Source organism: Esox lucius, chromosome 7 (assembly GCF_011004845.1).
Source record: "Esox lucius isolate fEsoLuc1 chromosome 7, fEsoLuc1.pri, whole genome shotgun sequence".
NCBI classification, from domain to species: Eukaryota; Metazoa; Chordata; class Actinopteri; order Esociformes; family Esocidae; genus Esox; species Esox lucius.
In genome coordinates this window covers 21188056-21204830 of record NC_047575.1, presented here as the reverse complement: position 1 = coordinate 21204830, position 16775 = coordinate 21188056, and the positions used below count along the sequence as shown (strand labels likewise).

General features: G+C 41.1%; 1 protein-coding gene across 2 annotated transcripts; it reads right to left on the bottom strand.

The window, feature by feature from the left end:
• Positions 1 to 5879: 5879 nt before the first annotated feature.
• si:ch211-284e13.6 lies at positions 5880 to 9413 on the bottom strand. Of its 2 annotated transcripts, XM_020047801.3 has the most exons (4): positions 9074 to 9413; positions 7991 to 8147; positions 6800 to 7771; positions 5880 to 6695 (listed from the first exon to the last, which is right to left on the bottom strand). In XM_020047801.3, the coding sequence occupies exons 1-4, from the start codon at positions 9301 to 9303 to the stop codon at positions 6684 to 6686; spliced, it is 1371 nt and encodes a 456-aa protein (XP_019903360.2). In that variant the 5' UTR covers positions 9304 to 9413; the 3' UTR covers positions 5880 to 6683. The 2 variants fall into 2 exon arrangements, with proteins under 2 accessions (XP_019903360.2, XP_010891776.2); XM_010893474.3 differs by lacking the exon at positions 7991 to 8147 and having other exon boundaries at positions 9074 to 9409.
• Positions 9414 to 16775: the final 7362 nt, after the last annotated feature.

Here is a 16775-nt window from a genome sequence, read left to right as displayed (position 1 = left end):
GTAAACAGTCCGTGCATAGGATGGCTTTCACAACATGAAATCTAAATAAATAAAATGAGTGCAATCTGAGTTCTTATTCAACTTTATTATTTTCATTTTCAGCAGTAGGAGTAAAACACTAAGAAAAAAAACAGCCGTGACGTTGAAGAACAAGTTATATGCTAGATTTTATGTTTGCCAATGCTTTGCTCAATTTTGAAAATTGACCAACCCTGGTCTCATTGCATATGCTTCTATTGTGTGACAAGGGCGCCTTTTACACTGTCTTTTGGTTTTATTGTCCTATTAGTCTACATGTGGTTTATTTCACACCTGTTATTCCCTGTGTCTAATCTTATTATCACATTGTCTTTTATGCCTTCCATTTCACTAATTTTTGTCCTTCTAAATAAAGGGTTTTGAGCTACATTTTATTTATTAAATGTTATACGCTATACAAATGTATTATTATTATTAATTCCTTATTGCACACACACACAAACACTAACTAGTCTGTGTAGTGTCTTCAAATGTCCAGTAGATATTATTTATACACAGTGAACATAAACTGATACTTTAACCCTCTAAATATTTTTACAATGGCATACTTTGAATACACATACACATCTTTGAATGGCACACTAATGTGTATGGGGAAATTACACAAAACACATTTAAATAATGGGTTGATTTTTATATTCCACTGACAGAGTAGGCAGGTTTTTACATTTAGGATGATGGAGTATTTTGCTTTGTAAATAATATTATTATAATTATAACAATAGTTATAATAAATATCTAGCCTAGCTAGCTACCCATCTGAGTGGAATAAATCAATCACCAAATCAGTTATAGAGATGCATAAGAGTCATATAAATGCTCCAAGGGAAACATAATACACTCACCTAAAGGATTATTAGGAACACCATACTAATACTGTGTTTGACCCCCTTTCGCCTTCAGAACTGCTTTAATTCTACGTGGCATTGATTCAACAAGATGCTGAAAGCATTCTTTAGAAATGTTGGCCCATATTGATAGGATAGCATCTTGCAGTTGATGGAGATTTGTGGGATGCACATCCAGGGCACGAAGCTCCCGTTCCCCCACATCCCAAAGATGCTCTGTTGGGTTGAGATCTGGTGACTGTGGGGGCCATTTCAGTACAGTGAACTCATTGTCATGTTCAAGAAACCAATTAGAAATTATTCGAGCTTTGTAACATGGTGCATTATCCTGCTGGAAGTAGCCATCAGAGGATGGGTACATGGTGGTCATAAAGGGATGGACATGGTCAGAAACAATGCTCAGGTAAGCTGTGGCATTTAAACGATGCCCAATTGGCACGAAGGGGCCTAAAGTGTGCCAAGAAAACATCCCCCACACCATTATACCACCACCACCAGCCTGCACAGTGGTAACAAGGCATGATGGATCCATGTTCTCATTCTGTTTACGCCAAATTCTGACTCTACCATCTGAATTGTCTTGACCAGGACCACACCCCTAAATGCATTGAAGCAACTGCCATGTGATTGGTTGATTAGATAATTGCATTCATGAGAAATTTAACAGGTGTTCCTAATAATCCTTTAGGTGAGTGTATAGCTTGAAAACTTATCAATTGGATTCACAAAGGCAAAGTATGGTCTTCCCACTGTCTTTCTGTGCATAGCCCATGGCCGAGTAGCCCGGCTCTCACTTGGTGCCCCGGACTTTAGGACTTAGGGTGTGGTTTGCGTATTGACGCGTTACGTGGTGTGAAAATGCGGTATATTGTTCTAATCGAAAGGCGATGTGTATCGTTTGCTTTAGGCTTCTTGTAATGGTTTTTATCCGATCTAACAAACAGATCCCTGATAATATCAAGAAAATTAAGCAACAGTAAATGGAAGCAAAGTGTGCAAAAGGCTGTCCTGTTCCCCTTTCCTCTACCGAACGTTCCCCCAGTCCATCCAACATTGCCTCCTTGTTTTTGTTGAGTGGCACTGTTTCTTCGACCTCCCCACGGGAGCCCCTTCTGAAGTCCTTGGTACCAAATGTATAGTGGAAACAGAAAACTCTGGAGCCAACATTAGCATAAATCATTGGTGTAGCCCTGGTCCCGAGGTAAAGCACCAGTGGAAACACAGCATTAGCTTGCTAGCTAAAGTCAAGAACCCTCTTCTTCACCAACCTGAGTTTGTAACGTTAGACTCATCTGCTGCAACAGCTATAGTACAGGAGACAATTTGTTTTCCATCTCCTCAAAAAAAATTACTTTTATATTCGGGCTATAGCCCCAAATGTTTCATGGATAGCCCCAGACTAAAAAAACAACTTCTATATCCGGGCTATAGCCCGGATATACAATGTCTAACAATGCTATATGTACTACACAGATGAAGGTCAGTCTGTCCCAAATCATAGTATGCAGGAAATATGCCAAAAGAGCTCAGATGGTCCAGTATTTCCGTTGGATTTTCGCAGTTTGCAACAGTGCATGCTTTCTGGAGTAATATTCAGTAGACCACAAAACCTTCCACGGTGTGGAAGTTTGCAAGGGTTCTCTCATGTTTTCAAGTTCACAAAAAACTCAGTTACCGTCACCCAGGGTCTGCCCTAGGCATAAGCGACATTGGTGGTCACATGGGTCCCCTGACTTCAAGTGACCCCAGTCCACTAGTGAGCCCCAGACCAATAGGGAAGAGGGGGCCCCAAATCAAATTTTTCTTAGGGCCTCCTAAAGACTAGGGCCGGGCCTGACATCACCTATATTGGTAGTTATTTCATCAATATCATTCACGTAGGAAAGAACGTTGTTGTGCTTTAATTACATTAAGTTTTTGATTTCGCCATACCTGTATTATCTTAGAAAATTGTCTGGAGCTTTGAGAGTGATTTAATCTCAATTGCATGTGGTCTCTAAGTCTTCTTTCACCATTTAGAAAGTAAGGTGAGAGTGGAGGGACCATCAAAAGATATTAAATTGATATTCTCCCTAGGAAAAAGGAAGCAAGCATATGACAGCTCTTAACATTTCACACAGTGCCTAAATGTTTTAGAGACAGACTTACTCAGTATCTATCCTTAGGCTGTCCAAAAATGGCCCCTAGCCCTTGTCCACAAGAGTCACACGTGTGGTGATCTACGAGTTATGTTATACTGGGGTAAATGTAGTTTGTCCATTTTTGTTTATTTTGCATGTCAGTTTACCTTGCTCAAAGAAAAACACAGCAGAGTGGTTTATATTTCTTTATTTTAATGGCCTCACATTCAACTGGATTAATTTAATAAAATAGAAAAGATCTTAAATAAATACATGTCAACTCAGTCACCATAAAAACCATAATTTTCCAACAAGACATTTAAATGCCTTGACTGTTATATTCTAATTATTCAAACACTGTATGTAATACAAATCTCTGATTTAATGCACTATATAATGTAGTGTTTACCATACTCTGAGTCATACTTGATGTGAAAATGGGCTAAATTATAGAACTGAAAAAATGGGATGGACAAAAACACCACATGGAAAAGGAATGCCACTGTGAAATAACTAAATCAGAATTACAAACGCAGCTACAGAGGTCACATTAGGTTGATTGCCAATTAGCAGTACACAAGTCTGCCTTATTAAAAGTGTTCTGGCAATTAGTACTTAGACATTTGAGTTTTCAAAGGAATGTGAGGCAGCTAATAGAGGCCAAATAGTTGGTGCCCAAATTGCAGCTGCATCAGTCATAAAAACTGCAAAGTGATTCAATGTGTTAAGGGGAACAGTCTTGAAAATCACAAGAGCATATTCCAAACACGGACAAATTGGATCAGCAAAGTGGAGAACAGTGGTCACAAGTCTGACTGACAGGGATAGACGGACACTTACATGATTGTTGATCAAAGCCCCAAAATCAAAGCCTTGAAAATCATCACAGATTTGAATCAGCACCTCGGTGACCCAGTTTGAACAGAACCTGTACATAATGAACTTCACAAAGCTGACATTTCAGAGAGGGCTGCCATTTGTTGGCTTGTGTCCAAAGCCAATACACAGAGATGTATAACTTGGTGTAAGGAGCACAAAATCTGGACCACTCAGCAATGGGAAAAATCTATATGGTTTAATGAGTTGTCTTAAATGTCGTCCTATGTTCTACATCTGGACGGGTTTATGTTTGGAGAAAGCCAAAGGATGTCTTCAGCCCACAATATCTGCTGCCAACTGTTGAACATGACATGTTGCCATTTCATGGGATCCAATGATTGCTGGTTGTATAATGGCAAAGGAATATAAGGCCATTTTACAGGACCAGATGCACCCTATGGTACAAATACTGTTACCTCAAAATATTTAAAATGTTTAGGATAATGCTAAACAAATCCAAGACTGGTTTTATGATTACCAAGATGACCCCATAATGGCCTCCCCAATCACCACATCTGAACATCATGCGAAGTAGATTTCCACCTCCTTCACCCCTCAAAGTTAAAGAAGCTTTTCTTCTTGAAAAATGGTGCAATATCCCACTACACAGTTCAGGACATGTATGACAGCATTCCAAGAAGGATTGAAGCTGACTGAAGGACAAGGGTGTCTCTACTACTTATTAGGTCTTTGATGTTCATATATTTTTACGTGTTTCAATTTTTCTGTCCAACCCCTGTAGATCTGGGATTGGTCTTGAATTAGTAATTTTTGGTAGCTGCAGAATGCATTTGCATCAGTCAAATTTGAAACATTTTCAGGGGGCTATTTCAATTCACTTTATAAAACAATTCTCTTTATAAAACTCTGATCTAACCAGCCAGGGATGTGTGGTTTGGCATCGTTTTCTAGGTTCTGAACATAAATGTGTATTACTATTATCCCTTACGGTTTAAGCAAATGTTGAAAAATAAAATCTTAGTTAATATTGACAACATAATAAATCTTTAAGGGGGTTAGATATTTGTAACTTGACATAACAAGCCACTGACCGAGGTGACAACAGATACATGCCTTTATAAATACATGTTAAGTACACTTAAATATTTTGAAGGTTATGCTTTAATTTGTTACAAAATGTGGTACACAATTATAGTTCAGTTTCTTTTGGCTTATAAATCCCAATTAAAACAATATATTTGAACTAAAATTCAAACTGTATCTTAGCCTATCAGGAGATGATGTTAACATTTTATGGTTGTGACCATGGTGTTTTGGATATTATTTCCTCAATCTATAAAAAGTAAAGAACTGAGTGATCTTGTCACACTGCATTGGTCATCTAAAGTATTCAACCACTTTGACAATATGGACTTTGTGTAGATCAGTGTAAAAAAAACTTTCATCCATTATGATTTAATATTGTAACACAAAATGTGGAGTAGTCCGTGGGGGGTGAATACTTTTGAGAGCCACTGTAGTGATGGTACAGCTAACTCATGATCAATCCAGACAAACACAACAAAGTTGTTGGAAACAATTCAAATTTTAAATAAATATTTATCGTCTGTTTTATTGCACACAATATATTTTGTGGGTTTCTAATCAACACTTTTTTACTTCAGGTTTTCTCCACATAGTCTCATAACATGAGGCAACATTTGGCTGTACACTTCTAACCTATTATAGTTGTATTGTGAACATTTTGTGCATTTTATCTCCAGTGGATTATCTCCATTCAATAAATACAAAAATCCAGTGCCACTGATGCCACATTGTCAATATAAAATGCATTTAGTTGTGGTCTTGAATAGTTTTATTAAATTTTTTACGCCTGGAACCTAATAAAGTCAAGCTAAGCCATACATTACGGTGAAGAGATTTCATTATGCTGTCAATAGTAAAGTGGAGCTTGGGATATTCAAGGTTCTTTTCTTGGCATTGTTCTATTATAGTATGAACTGAAAATAATGTGACACTTGTATTTGCTGGATATAGAAAGTTGAGTAATAGTTTTTACTAGAAAATATGTAATGCACACTGACAATTGAAAAAAAAAGGTTATTCCTAATTAATACAAGCAATAATTCATCATTACCATTGTAAAATAAGAAAAATATGAAAAATGATAAAGAATGAGGGTTGTTTTGCAGCATAAGCAAAAGCTAAAGGTTGATTAGGCACCCAAAGCTACAGTAGATAGATCATTATGTTGAAATACTGATCAGGCATCATTCTTCAGAGTATGAGATGTTAATCCCCACTATTTACTGATGTTTTTGCCATAAAGGGAAACTTCTCCAGACAAGCTTATAGACAGGAATAAACAACATCCCTTCTAAGAAATAAAAATCTAAGTTAAATTCTTGACAGGGACACAAAAGATTATGCACTACATCTCAATCCAATCACTAACATTTGAGTTAAAACAATATTTATCGTTTGATATTCCTGTTAAATCTACTCTAATGTATACCACCCGCTGGAAAATTAAACCATTGGTAAATGATGGGGTTGTAGGACTATCAGGAGCCACCAAGGATCAGTCTTTCACACTGAGAGCTTGATTCCCAGACGTAATTATTAATTGAGCTCTTAGCTATAAAAGTTTATTTGTAGTCCCCCCCTTATGTCATCAAGATAAACACAATACAAAACCAACCCAGGAGATCTCTAGTAAGGTGACCAATCATTTCTGAAGAAGCCTTCCCCAGCACATGCCTGTGTAACAAACTGAGGTCAATGCAGTTTTGAAGATGTTCATTGTTGTCAGCTGCTAGTTTCCTTGGCCCAGACATCAATGTGGCTTCTGAAATGATATGACAAAACATTATAAGCCAAGATGCCTCATTCTTGAGTACACAATGTGATCTGTTTCCACATATACAGAACAATGAAGAAACTAAAACTCACCTTTTCTCTGTGACTCTTTTGGTGGATCCGCAATTCCTCTGGGTCTGAAAACATCTTTTGGCAAAAGGGGCAGACAGACTCTGGGATTGTTCTCCAAAACCCTTGTCCTAAGTCAGGAGTGTCACAGAGTTCCACTTGGGCCTCGTGATGACTTTGTGGAGACTGTTTTAGGTCTGCGTGCCAGTTATCACCTGTCGACTTCCTATTGCTCTGATGGAATGACCCGATCCCTCTGATACACTTCATTCCAGAAACCCATGTTTTGGGACTAGTGAACTTTTGAGAGCGCTGATCTGAACACACAACCTTACCCTCTTTCCTCTGGAAGCTGACTTCTGGCTTGACACAGGGGGGGCTGCTCAAGTGCAGCTGAAGCTGCTGCGGCTTATTGGATGTCTGTTTTGAGGAGATCAAACACTGCATGGAGCCAGGATCAGGTCCAGGGAAGGGGAAGGCAGTGTATTTGTCTGGCTTTTGAGCAGATGCTGAACCACCTCTGTGACCTGTCAGATTCTCCCTCACAGCACTGGGCTGAGCGGTAGTGGATCCAGGTCCCCCTGTCACCCCAATCCCTTGTCTGGCTAACCCAGAGCTCCAGCTCTCCAGAGGCGGCACAGACAACTGTTGGATGCAGTGGTGCAAAGAGGGATAATCCACATACTTAAATTTGGGAACCCTTTCCTTGGAGGTGACCGGTCTATGTCCTCCAGAGGGTCTTCCCAGGGCCAGGGGGCAGCCCTCCAGCCAGCTGTCCAGGGGTGGTACACTGAGTTGCTGGATGCACTGGTGTAGTGAAGGGAAGTCCACATACTGGAATCTGGGAACTTTGATGGGAACCTCAGAGATATCCTCCTCTCTCACCTTATGGGTCTTTGTGTCTGGCTCAGTTTTAACCACTAATGGCATGAGCGTTGCTTTTGGATCCCCTATTCCCCCTGTAGGGAGCAGTGCCCTGTCCTCCATGTATTGGCTCTGCAAACATACCAAGCACGATTAGACACCATTTTCAGTGAACCTACATTAGTTAAACCAGTCAAATATTATAAGAAAACCTTTCCAAATATATCCAGTGAAATAATGTTATTGTTAACAGGCATATTGGAGGTAATTCATTATTTATTAGTTTAACTAATTCAGGGGTTCCTTCTTCTCATAAATAGCAGTTGCATAGTACTATACAGGTTGACTTGCCCAGTGTGACAAACACTGTAGGCTGACCAGATGTTGACAATAAGGTTGAGTCCAGTTGAAGATGATGTGTGCTTCTCCTCCAACCCATGTCAGGGATATAAATAGCATTGCAGGTATGAAGTAAGGAGGAAAGTAGGTCAGAGTCAGACTGATCCCACTGCCAAGGGCCCAAAACCAAATATACAGTATGTCACACAGCAGCCCACTCTTTCGGCCTTGCAACAAATGCCAAGCTTGAGCTAAGAAAACCAGATAGTAACAAATACAATACACTTCACCCTGCTCATTGCAATATGTCTAGCTAGATTCAAGAAATGCAAGAAATGTTAGAAACAAAATAAACTATTCCACAAGTTGATTCACAATCCAATAAATGTTTTATTTTGTTTCTTAGTTTTAAATACTTTGTTGCAATCCTCATTTCACAAACTGTAACAATAACAGCAATAGTGGCGTCCTAGTGTTATGTAGTTTTATGTTAACTGGCATGATAACCTACTTTTCGTTTTTATTGAACCTGCTACCCTGACACAGTGTAACTGTGGTCTGGAACTGTGTCGAGCCGTGAAGAGGGCGGGGGAACGCCGTGTTCCACATTCACTCGCTATGCTATGAGGAATTGGGTCACGCACGGTGGCCTACATTTGGAGGGTTTGTTGTCTTCGTTTTTCTTCTGCACATTTATTTGGGCTGCCCCCGCCCTCATGGGCTAATCAGCGCACAAGTAGCTAGGCTACAGTGAAAAGAGAAACACCCTTAAATTAGGTTAACTTCAATATGTCTCTTATTTCCCCCAAATTCATAGAAACGCAATGACACTTGTCGCAATAATTAGAAAAGCAAACTACAAAGGCATTTACATATAAACACACACTGTTTCATTCATAAATGGATAAAAACGGATCAAGGCATGATAACGACGATGTCCACTGGGCTAGCGAGTTCTAGAAGGCGACTGGTGCAAGCACACAAACCATATATCACATTACATTATACGATTGTGCATTCACAAACGAATATGTGTTTATAATAGCAATAGAAGAAATTGTGACTATGACAAACATTTCTTCATCCAAGTTTTACCTTTTGTTATCGGTCTTCCTGGAAATCCGAAAGGCGGGTAATGAATCTTGATTCCGTGTCCTGCATTGTGTGCAATTAAATATTGTTACACCATGTGAATCAACCAGTAATCGTTGATACGTTTCGGCTTTGCAGCAAATCGAATATAAAAAGGCAAGCCTATATGGCTGACTCTTGAACTTGGTTGAAGAAACCTGCAATGACTTTACGAGAAACTGGAGCTTAATCATTCAATAACAATGACAGCTCACGGTAAACAGTTGTTATAACGTGTCCAATGATTTCTGTTCTGGGAAAAAAACGCTATTGCGACTGCCACTTTGACTGATTGACTCTCAAACCAATCACAGTTTCAGCACAGACAAACCGCTCCCACAGAATCCTTATCTATAACACAATGCAGACCAATAACAATGTTCATGCTAGTTACAGCTGAGTGGGCGGAGCCTTGGTGTTCTACTTCTGGTCAAATTACAGTTCATGGACAATATCACGCATCAACTCATATAATCCTATAAAACCTGATAATATATAATAACAAACACATGTTGGAATTATTTCAAACATATAGTATACAGATAGGTCCAAATAATTGGACAAAGACACAAGTTTAGTTATTTTAGCTGTTAACCAAAATATATTAAAGTTACAGTTAAATAATGAAAATGGGCTTAAGGTGCATTCTGTCAACTTTAATTTGAGGGTATTCATATCCAGATTGGAGGACGGGTTTAAGATCTACAGCTCTTTAATTTGTAGCCCTCTCTTTTTCAAGGGACCAAAAGTAATTGGTCAATTGACTCAAAAGCTTTACACGGACAGGTGTGGGCTATTCTTCGCTATTTCTTCATCAATAAAGGAGGTGATTCCAGATGTGGCATTTGTATTTTGAAGCTGCTGCTGTGAACCGCCAACATGTGGTCAAAGGAGCTCTGAGTGTAAGTGAAACAGGCCATCCTTTCATACTCGAGCACCGGTTTTAAACCCTTAATTTGGAGGAGAAACTTGAAGTAAAGCGACTCGGTGCCCATCAGCCACGGGATATTGTCATCAGTCAAACTGCTTGGTAAAAGTAAACGCGGGTTTAACGTGTAGTGGGGTTTGAAGAAAAAGTGGCTAATGGTTAGCATTAAAAAAAGGCACTCTTCTGTTTTCCATGTCGGCTATTTGGTGGGGATGGTACTTGGTCGAGGACGGGTTACAAAGATTTGAAACATCTTTCTGAGAGGATTGCAAAACATGAGAGCAGCGGGAGTCATCTGGACAATGCTGTGAAATTGGGCTTACTTGGAAGGGTAAATGTCGCAGCCCAAGTTGACAGTGCATACAGGCGCTCCATTGAGCAGCATAACAAACAGGTGGAGGAAAACAGGTACGTTCTCAGTCGGATCATAACATGTATTAAACTGTGTGGAAAAATGTGAAACCGCACTGCGGGGGCAAGACGAGTGGACTCCCTGAATCCTGGAATATTCAGATGCATTTTCAAGACTATGTGTGAGGGCGATTCGAGACTTCAGAGGCAATACAAAACAAACTGTTAGACTGTATGTATGGAATGTACAGGGAGGAGATATATTTTGTTGCCATACAGGCAGATGAGACAACTGATTTTTTTGGAGTTTGTGGAAGTCAAAGATAAAACTGGACTCGGCCTCTCTAATAGCATCAAGGGTGTGCTGCTATGCTCACCAACTGAGCCTGACCTTGCAGCAACTTTGTTCAGCAAGAATGTTTTTTGCAAATGTAACTGCTTTTGCCACCTTTTTCTCTGGCGCTCCAAAACGTGTTGGGGCACTTGCTGAGGCAACACAGGGACATATTCCAAGGCCACCCGCTGTACGATGGAACTTTAAAAGTAGAACTGTCAATGCAGTTTGGGAAAACCGCGCTGCGCTGCTCCTGTGTATGGAGAACATATGCACACAACCAGGATGGGATGAGGCCACCATAAGTGAGGCATACGGCCATAAGTGAGGCAAACTCCGGGACCGAGCCTTTCTGCAGCTGCTGGAATGGGCTGCCACCGTTCACGATGGAACAGACGAGCCAAACCGACGAGTAACCAACACAGCGCCGGTGATGGATGCATGCGACACCGTCATCTCCCAGGTGGAGCAGAGGTTTTCACAAAGTGATCACCTGATCGCTGCCAAGCTGGTTGACAGCTCCCTCTTCCCACAATTTTTCCTGTCATTCCCTATATCTGAGCTTGACTGTGCGGTGAAACTAGGAAACAAGGAAAAGTTGAAGTCTGAGCTGACCACTCTATACCGCCACACTGAGCTTCACACTGGTAAGACGGCCCTGTCTCTGTTAAGCTCCATCCATGAGAACAACCTAGAGGAGGCTTTTGCTGAGACCGCCACTCTGCTGAAAATTATCATAACAACACCTATGACGACATCCGAGTTAGAGAGGAACTTTTCCACCCTGAAGAGGGTAAAAACCTTCACTCGCAAAACCATGGGACAGCCGCGACTCAACGCATTGGCCATGTTGTCTATCGAAAGCCAGCTGATTCAGCAGCTACATTACTTCATTCCCAAAGTCATCGAAAAGTTTGCCCAGTGGAAGAGCCGTGCCATCTTTCTCTTCAAGTGAGCACTCAGCCTTGGTGAGTGAAAACATATATTATCATCCTGCCTTTGTGGTACTGGTCTGTGCATTGGTCATATTTTTGTGCTGGATCGATTGATCTAGATAGGGACGAGTGTCAGTGTGTCTATGCATATCAATTAAGGTTGTTGTCATAGAATGGATCTGTATCCCTTAAAGGTTGTCTTTCAGCTTTGTTGTGGCCTTCAGTGGTGTTGAGCTCATTGCAGTTCGTGTATGGCCCTGTAGGCACATTGGTTCTGAGCTTGGTTGCATTCCTAATTTAGGTTTCTAAATGTGACAGTGGTAATTTTACAAGTGTGTGAGAGAGGAGAGCAATTACACAAGAAGGTCTCTCTCTCTCTCTCCAGTATGTGTACTACAACACCTGGTAGAAGCTAGTGGCTCTGTCATTAAAAGTGTTTTGTGGAGCCACTCTGTTTGTTGTGTTAAAAAAAACATCAGTAGCAAGAGGTAGTTTTGTAGCTTTACTGGTATGTATCCTATATTTTGAAATTATTTGTGCCCCACAAATATTTTACATATAAAAATGCCACTGGAAAAAACATATTAAGTCAACCCTGTTCTGGAAGAGCATTCTTTGGACAGATGAAACTGTACCAGATAAGATCAGCCTGTACCAGAATGATGGGAAGAAAAAAGTATGGAGAAGGCTTGGAACAGCTCATGAGCCAAAGCATACCACATCATCTGTAAAACATGGTGTAGGCAGAGGGATGGTATGGGCATGTATGACTTCCAGTGGCACTGGGTCACTAGTGTTTATTGATGATGTGACAAAAGACAGAAGTGGCCAGATGAATTCTGAAGTGTATAGGGATATATTGTCTGCTCAGATTCTGCCAAATTCAGCGAAGTTGTAGTGTGGTGTGGTTCATCCTATGGTGTGACACTATAATTTGATGTTGACATTCAGAATTGTGACCTAACAAAAATTACTAACATAAAATACTTTGTTAGTGATAAATCATAAAAATCTCAATGCAACACATGTAGAATAGCATCAGCGAGAGAGACAAGCTTTTTGTTAGATTTGTAACAAGGTTTGTCTGAATTAATCTAAAATATATTGAAAGATTGAGAATCAGAGAACTGATTTTGTTCGATGATTAAGAACAATAATACCAAATGTAATTAATTTTCACAAGAAAATGATGGATCTCAAGATAGTAATGATAGAGAATAATGATAAATGAGTTTCTTAAGAAAAGTATATCGCATTTTATATACAATAACTTTAATGTCACACCATATAACTTTAATGACAATTTTAGGCACTAATACAACTAATGTGGTGGACTCCGGAAGTAAGGGATGCCGTCAAGCTGAAGAAGGAGTCCTATCAGGCCTGGTTGGCTTGTGGGACTCCTGAGGCAGCTGACGGATACCGGCAGTCCGCTTTGGCAAACCGTCCGGCGCCTCAGGAGAGGGAAACAGTGCCCTACCAACGCTGTTTACAGTAGAGGTGGGCAGCTGTTGACCTCAACTGGGGATGTCGTCGGGCGGTGGAAGGAATACTTCGAGGATCTCCTCAATCCCGCCGTCACATCTTCCATTGAGGAAGCAGAGGATGAGGGCTCAGAGGTGGACTCGTCCATCACCCGGCCTGAAGTCACAGAGGTAGTCAAGAAACTCCTCGGTGGCAAGGCACCAGGGGTGGATGAGATCCGCCCTGAGTACCTCAAGTCTCTGGATGTTGTGGGGCTGTCTTGGTTGACACGCCTGGGCAACATCGCGTGGCGGTCGGGGACAGTGCCTCTGGGATGGCAGACCGGGGTGGTGGTCCCTCTTTTTAAGAAGGGGGACCGGAGGGTGTGTTCCAACTACAGGGGGATCACACTTCTCAGCCTCCCCGGGAAAGTCTATGCCAGGGTACTGGAGAGGAGAATACGGCCGATAGTAGAACCTCGGATTCAGGAGGAACAGTGTGGTTTTCGTCTGGGCCGTGGAACACTGGACCAGCTCTATACCCTCTACGGGGTGTTGGAGAGTTCATGGGAGTTTGCCCAACCAATCCACATATGTTTTGTGGATTTGGAGAAGGCATTCGACTGTGTCCCTCGTGGCATCCTGTGGAGAGTGCTTCGGGAATATGGGGTCCTGGGTCCTTTGCTAAGGGCTGTCAGGTCCCTGTACGACCGAAGCAGGAGCTTGGTCCGCATTGCCGGCAGTAAGTCAGACTTGTTCCCTGTGCATGTTGGACTCCGGCAGGGCTGCCCTTTGTCGCCGGTTCTGTTCGTAATTTTTATGGACAGAATTTCTAGGCGCAGCCAGGGGCCGGTGGGTGTCAGGTTTGGGGACCACACAATTTTGTCTCTGCTCTTTGCGGATTATGTTGTTGTGTTGGCCCCTTCAAACCAGGACCTTCAGCATGCACTTGGACGGTTTGCAGCCGAGTGTGAAGCAGTGGGGATGAGAATCAGTACCTCCAAATCCGAGGCCATGGTCCTCATTAGGAAAAGGGTGGCTTGCCCACTTCAGGTTGGTGGAGAGTGCCTGCCTCAAGTGGAGGAGTTTAAGTATCTAGGGGTCTTGTTCACGAGTGAGGGAAGGATGGAACGGGAGATTGACAGACGGATCGGTGCAGCTTCTGCAGTAATGCGGTCGATGTATCGGTCTGTCGTGGTGAAGAAAGAGCTGAGCTGCAAGGCGAAGCTCTCGATTTACCGGTCAATCTACGTTCCAACTCTCACCTATGGTCATGAGCTTTGGGTCATGACCGAAAGGACAAGATCCCGGATACAGGCGGCCGAAATGAGCTTTCTCCGCAGGGTGGCTGGGCGATCCCTTAGAGATAGGGTGAGAAGCTCGGTCACACGGGAGGAGCTCAGAGTAGAGCCGCTGCTCCTCCACATTGAGAGGGGTTAGCTGAGGTGGCTTGGGCATCTGTTTCGGATGCCCCCGGAACGCCTTCCTGGGAAGGTGTTCCGGTCTCGTCCCACCGGGAGGAAATATATATATCATCCACCCACATAGCCTATAAAATACTGTTCTGGTTTTATAGAGACATTTACATTTTCAATGCTTCCAAATAGTGTACTTAGCTACATTCGTGATGGTAATTAGTTATCTTGCCTTGATCTGCAAATGCCATCAAGGATATGCTTTATTTTGTGATATTAACACTTAACTACAAAGAATGTGTAATAATTGTAAATATTAAAAGCTTTTGAATTTGATTGATAGCTATGTATTTTGCCATTATATAGCTTTAGTAATCCATGCATGCTAAAAATATTAGCTTTTTTCTTCCATCATGCAGAAGTTATTAACCAATATTGGTAAGTAGGATAAACATGCCTTCCCATGGAAATCAAATACCTGTCCAACACATTTGCTCTAGAGCCTGTGCAGAATAATTAGGCAGTTTATATCAGCCGTGACTTGTATTGTTTTTTCTGGGGGGTTTTGTGCATGATGAGTCCTGGTGAGTCCTGGTGTTTCTTTGTAAACTACACTGCTCAAAAAAGTTAAGGGAACACGTAATCATCACAGTATAACACCAAGTCTATTAAACTTCAGAGATATCAATCTGTACCGTTAGGAAGCATTAGTGATTGTGATGTCACCTGTTTTGGTGCAAATGAAAGTGACAACCGGTGCACTGGAGAGGCAACAGCGAGACAACCCCTAAAATGGGAATGGTTTTGCAGGTGGTGGCCACAGACAATTCTTCACCAGTTTTGCGTTTTGCTAGTGTCCTTGTCACTACTGGTAGCATTAGACGGTACCTGCAGCCCATTCAGATTAATCGCAAGAACATTTGCTTTGTCTCCCCGTATAGTCTCAAGAGCATGGAGGAGATACCAGGAGACAGGCCGTTACAAAAGGAGACAGGGTTGTAGAAGGGCATATACCCAGCAGCAGGACCAGTATCTGCTCCTGTGTGGGAGGAGGAACAGGAGGAGCACTGCCTGAGCCCTACAAAATGACCTCCATTGGGATATTGGGGTGTATGTTTCTGACCAAACTGTCATTCTAAAGTTCCATTACCTTGTTACATAGGTCTGTTCATTGTTACAAAGTCTGCACAGCACTGACAGTTAAACTCCCCATATATTGAGATTTTTTTTTTTTTTAAAGAATTTAATTTAATAGTTGCAACTGGATTTCTATTTCCATTATTGGGGCTGGGCTGCATTGATCTGATTATACTTTTGAACTGAACATGACTCTTTATATACCTCAACAAGTTGCTTGTAAGAAAGCATTTCACCATCTCTACTAGTTATGTTTTTAACTAACATAACTAGTAGATACTTTTCATATACATTTTTTCCATTAAAAATATATTTGAGTTTTGCCATATTGTTTGCTGTAATATCTGATCTAAGTCTTCTGGAGGATGGCTCTGGAATTGTAACCAACTCTGTATGGATTCAGTTAAACAGTGTTTTAAACAGTGTTCCATAATCAATGCATTTAAAATTTAATCTGTACCATGGTGAAGAGCTATCTTTTAAGAATTAACCTTATTAGCCTGCTTGAAAACTTTTTGGGATTTAGATATAGTTTGAGTATAAATCAGAAATTACCCTGTCTGAACTGGTACATTACACTTCCTGCCCGCCCCCCCATTTCCTTTTCCACCCAGCCTCAATGTAGAATGAGTTTCCTGTAATCAATGAATATAATATTACTTTTCTTTTAACTATGTGAATACAGATCTTATTTCTTATAATCCGCTACGCCATTGCAATTAAAGCTTGCTCTACCAACGTCACAGCTCACCACCAAGATAGGAAATACATTTAGGGTAATGAATGTATTAAATGCACATGCTCATATGATGTTATCAGAGCCTAGGTGTGGCCTGTCTATATATAATTCCTCAATGGTGATTGTATTCTCGTTTTTCTTTTTTTCAAATGGGATAAAGTATTTTCCTTTTATCGTTATCCTCTCAGGGAAATCACTGAATCCAGACAGAGTCCCTTTGCTCTCTTCCTCTGGTTGTTGTGTTTTATGTCACATAAAATACAATTATATTTACACATCACTAAAATCATTATTTATTTACACACATGAGATGACAGCTCCAGATTTACAATTCATCATTGTACCAAACATAACATTGCTATTT

Bases quoted from the DNA above. Each gene is read 5' to 3' on its own strand.
- si:ch211-284e13.6 (XM_020047801.3), bottom strand. From the start codon at position 9,303: ATGATTAAGCTCCAGTTTCTCGTAAAGTCATTGCAGGTTTCTTCAACC. The intron at 8,148-9,073 runs GTAAAACTTGGA...GGCCCTTGGCAG, and splicing joins AGGAAGACCGATAACAAAAG to TGGGATCAGTCTGACTCTGA. The intron at 7,772-7,990 runs GCAAGTCAACCT...GTATGTTTGCAG, and splicing joins TACAGTGTTTGTCACACTGG to AGCCAATACATGGAGGACAG.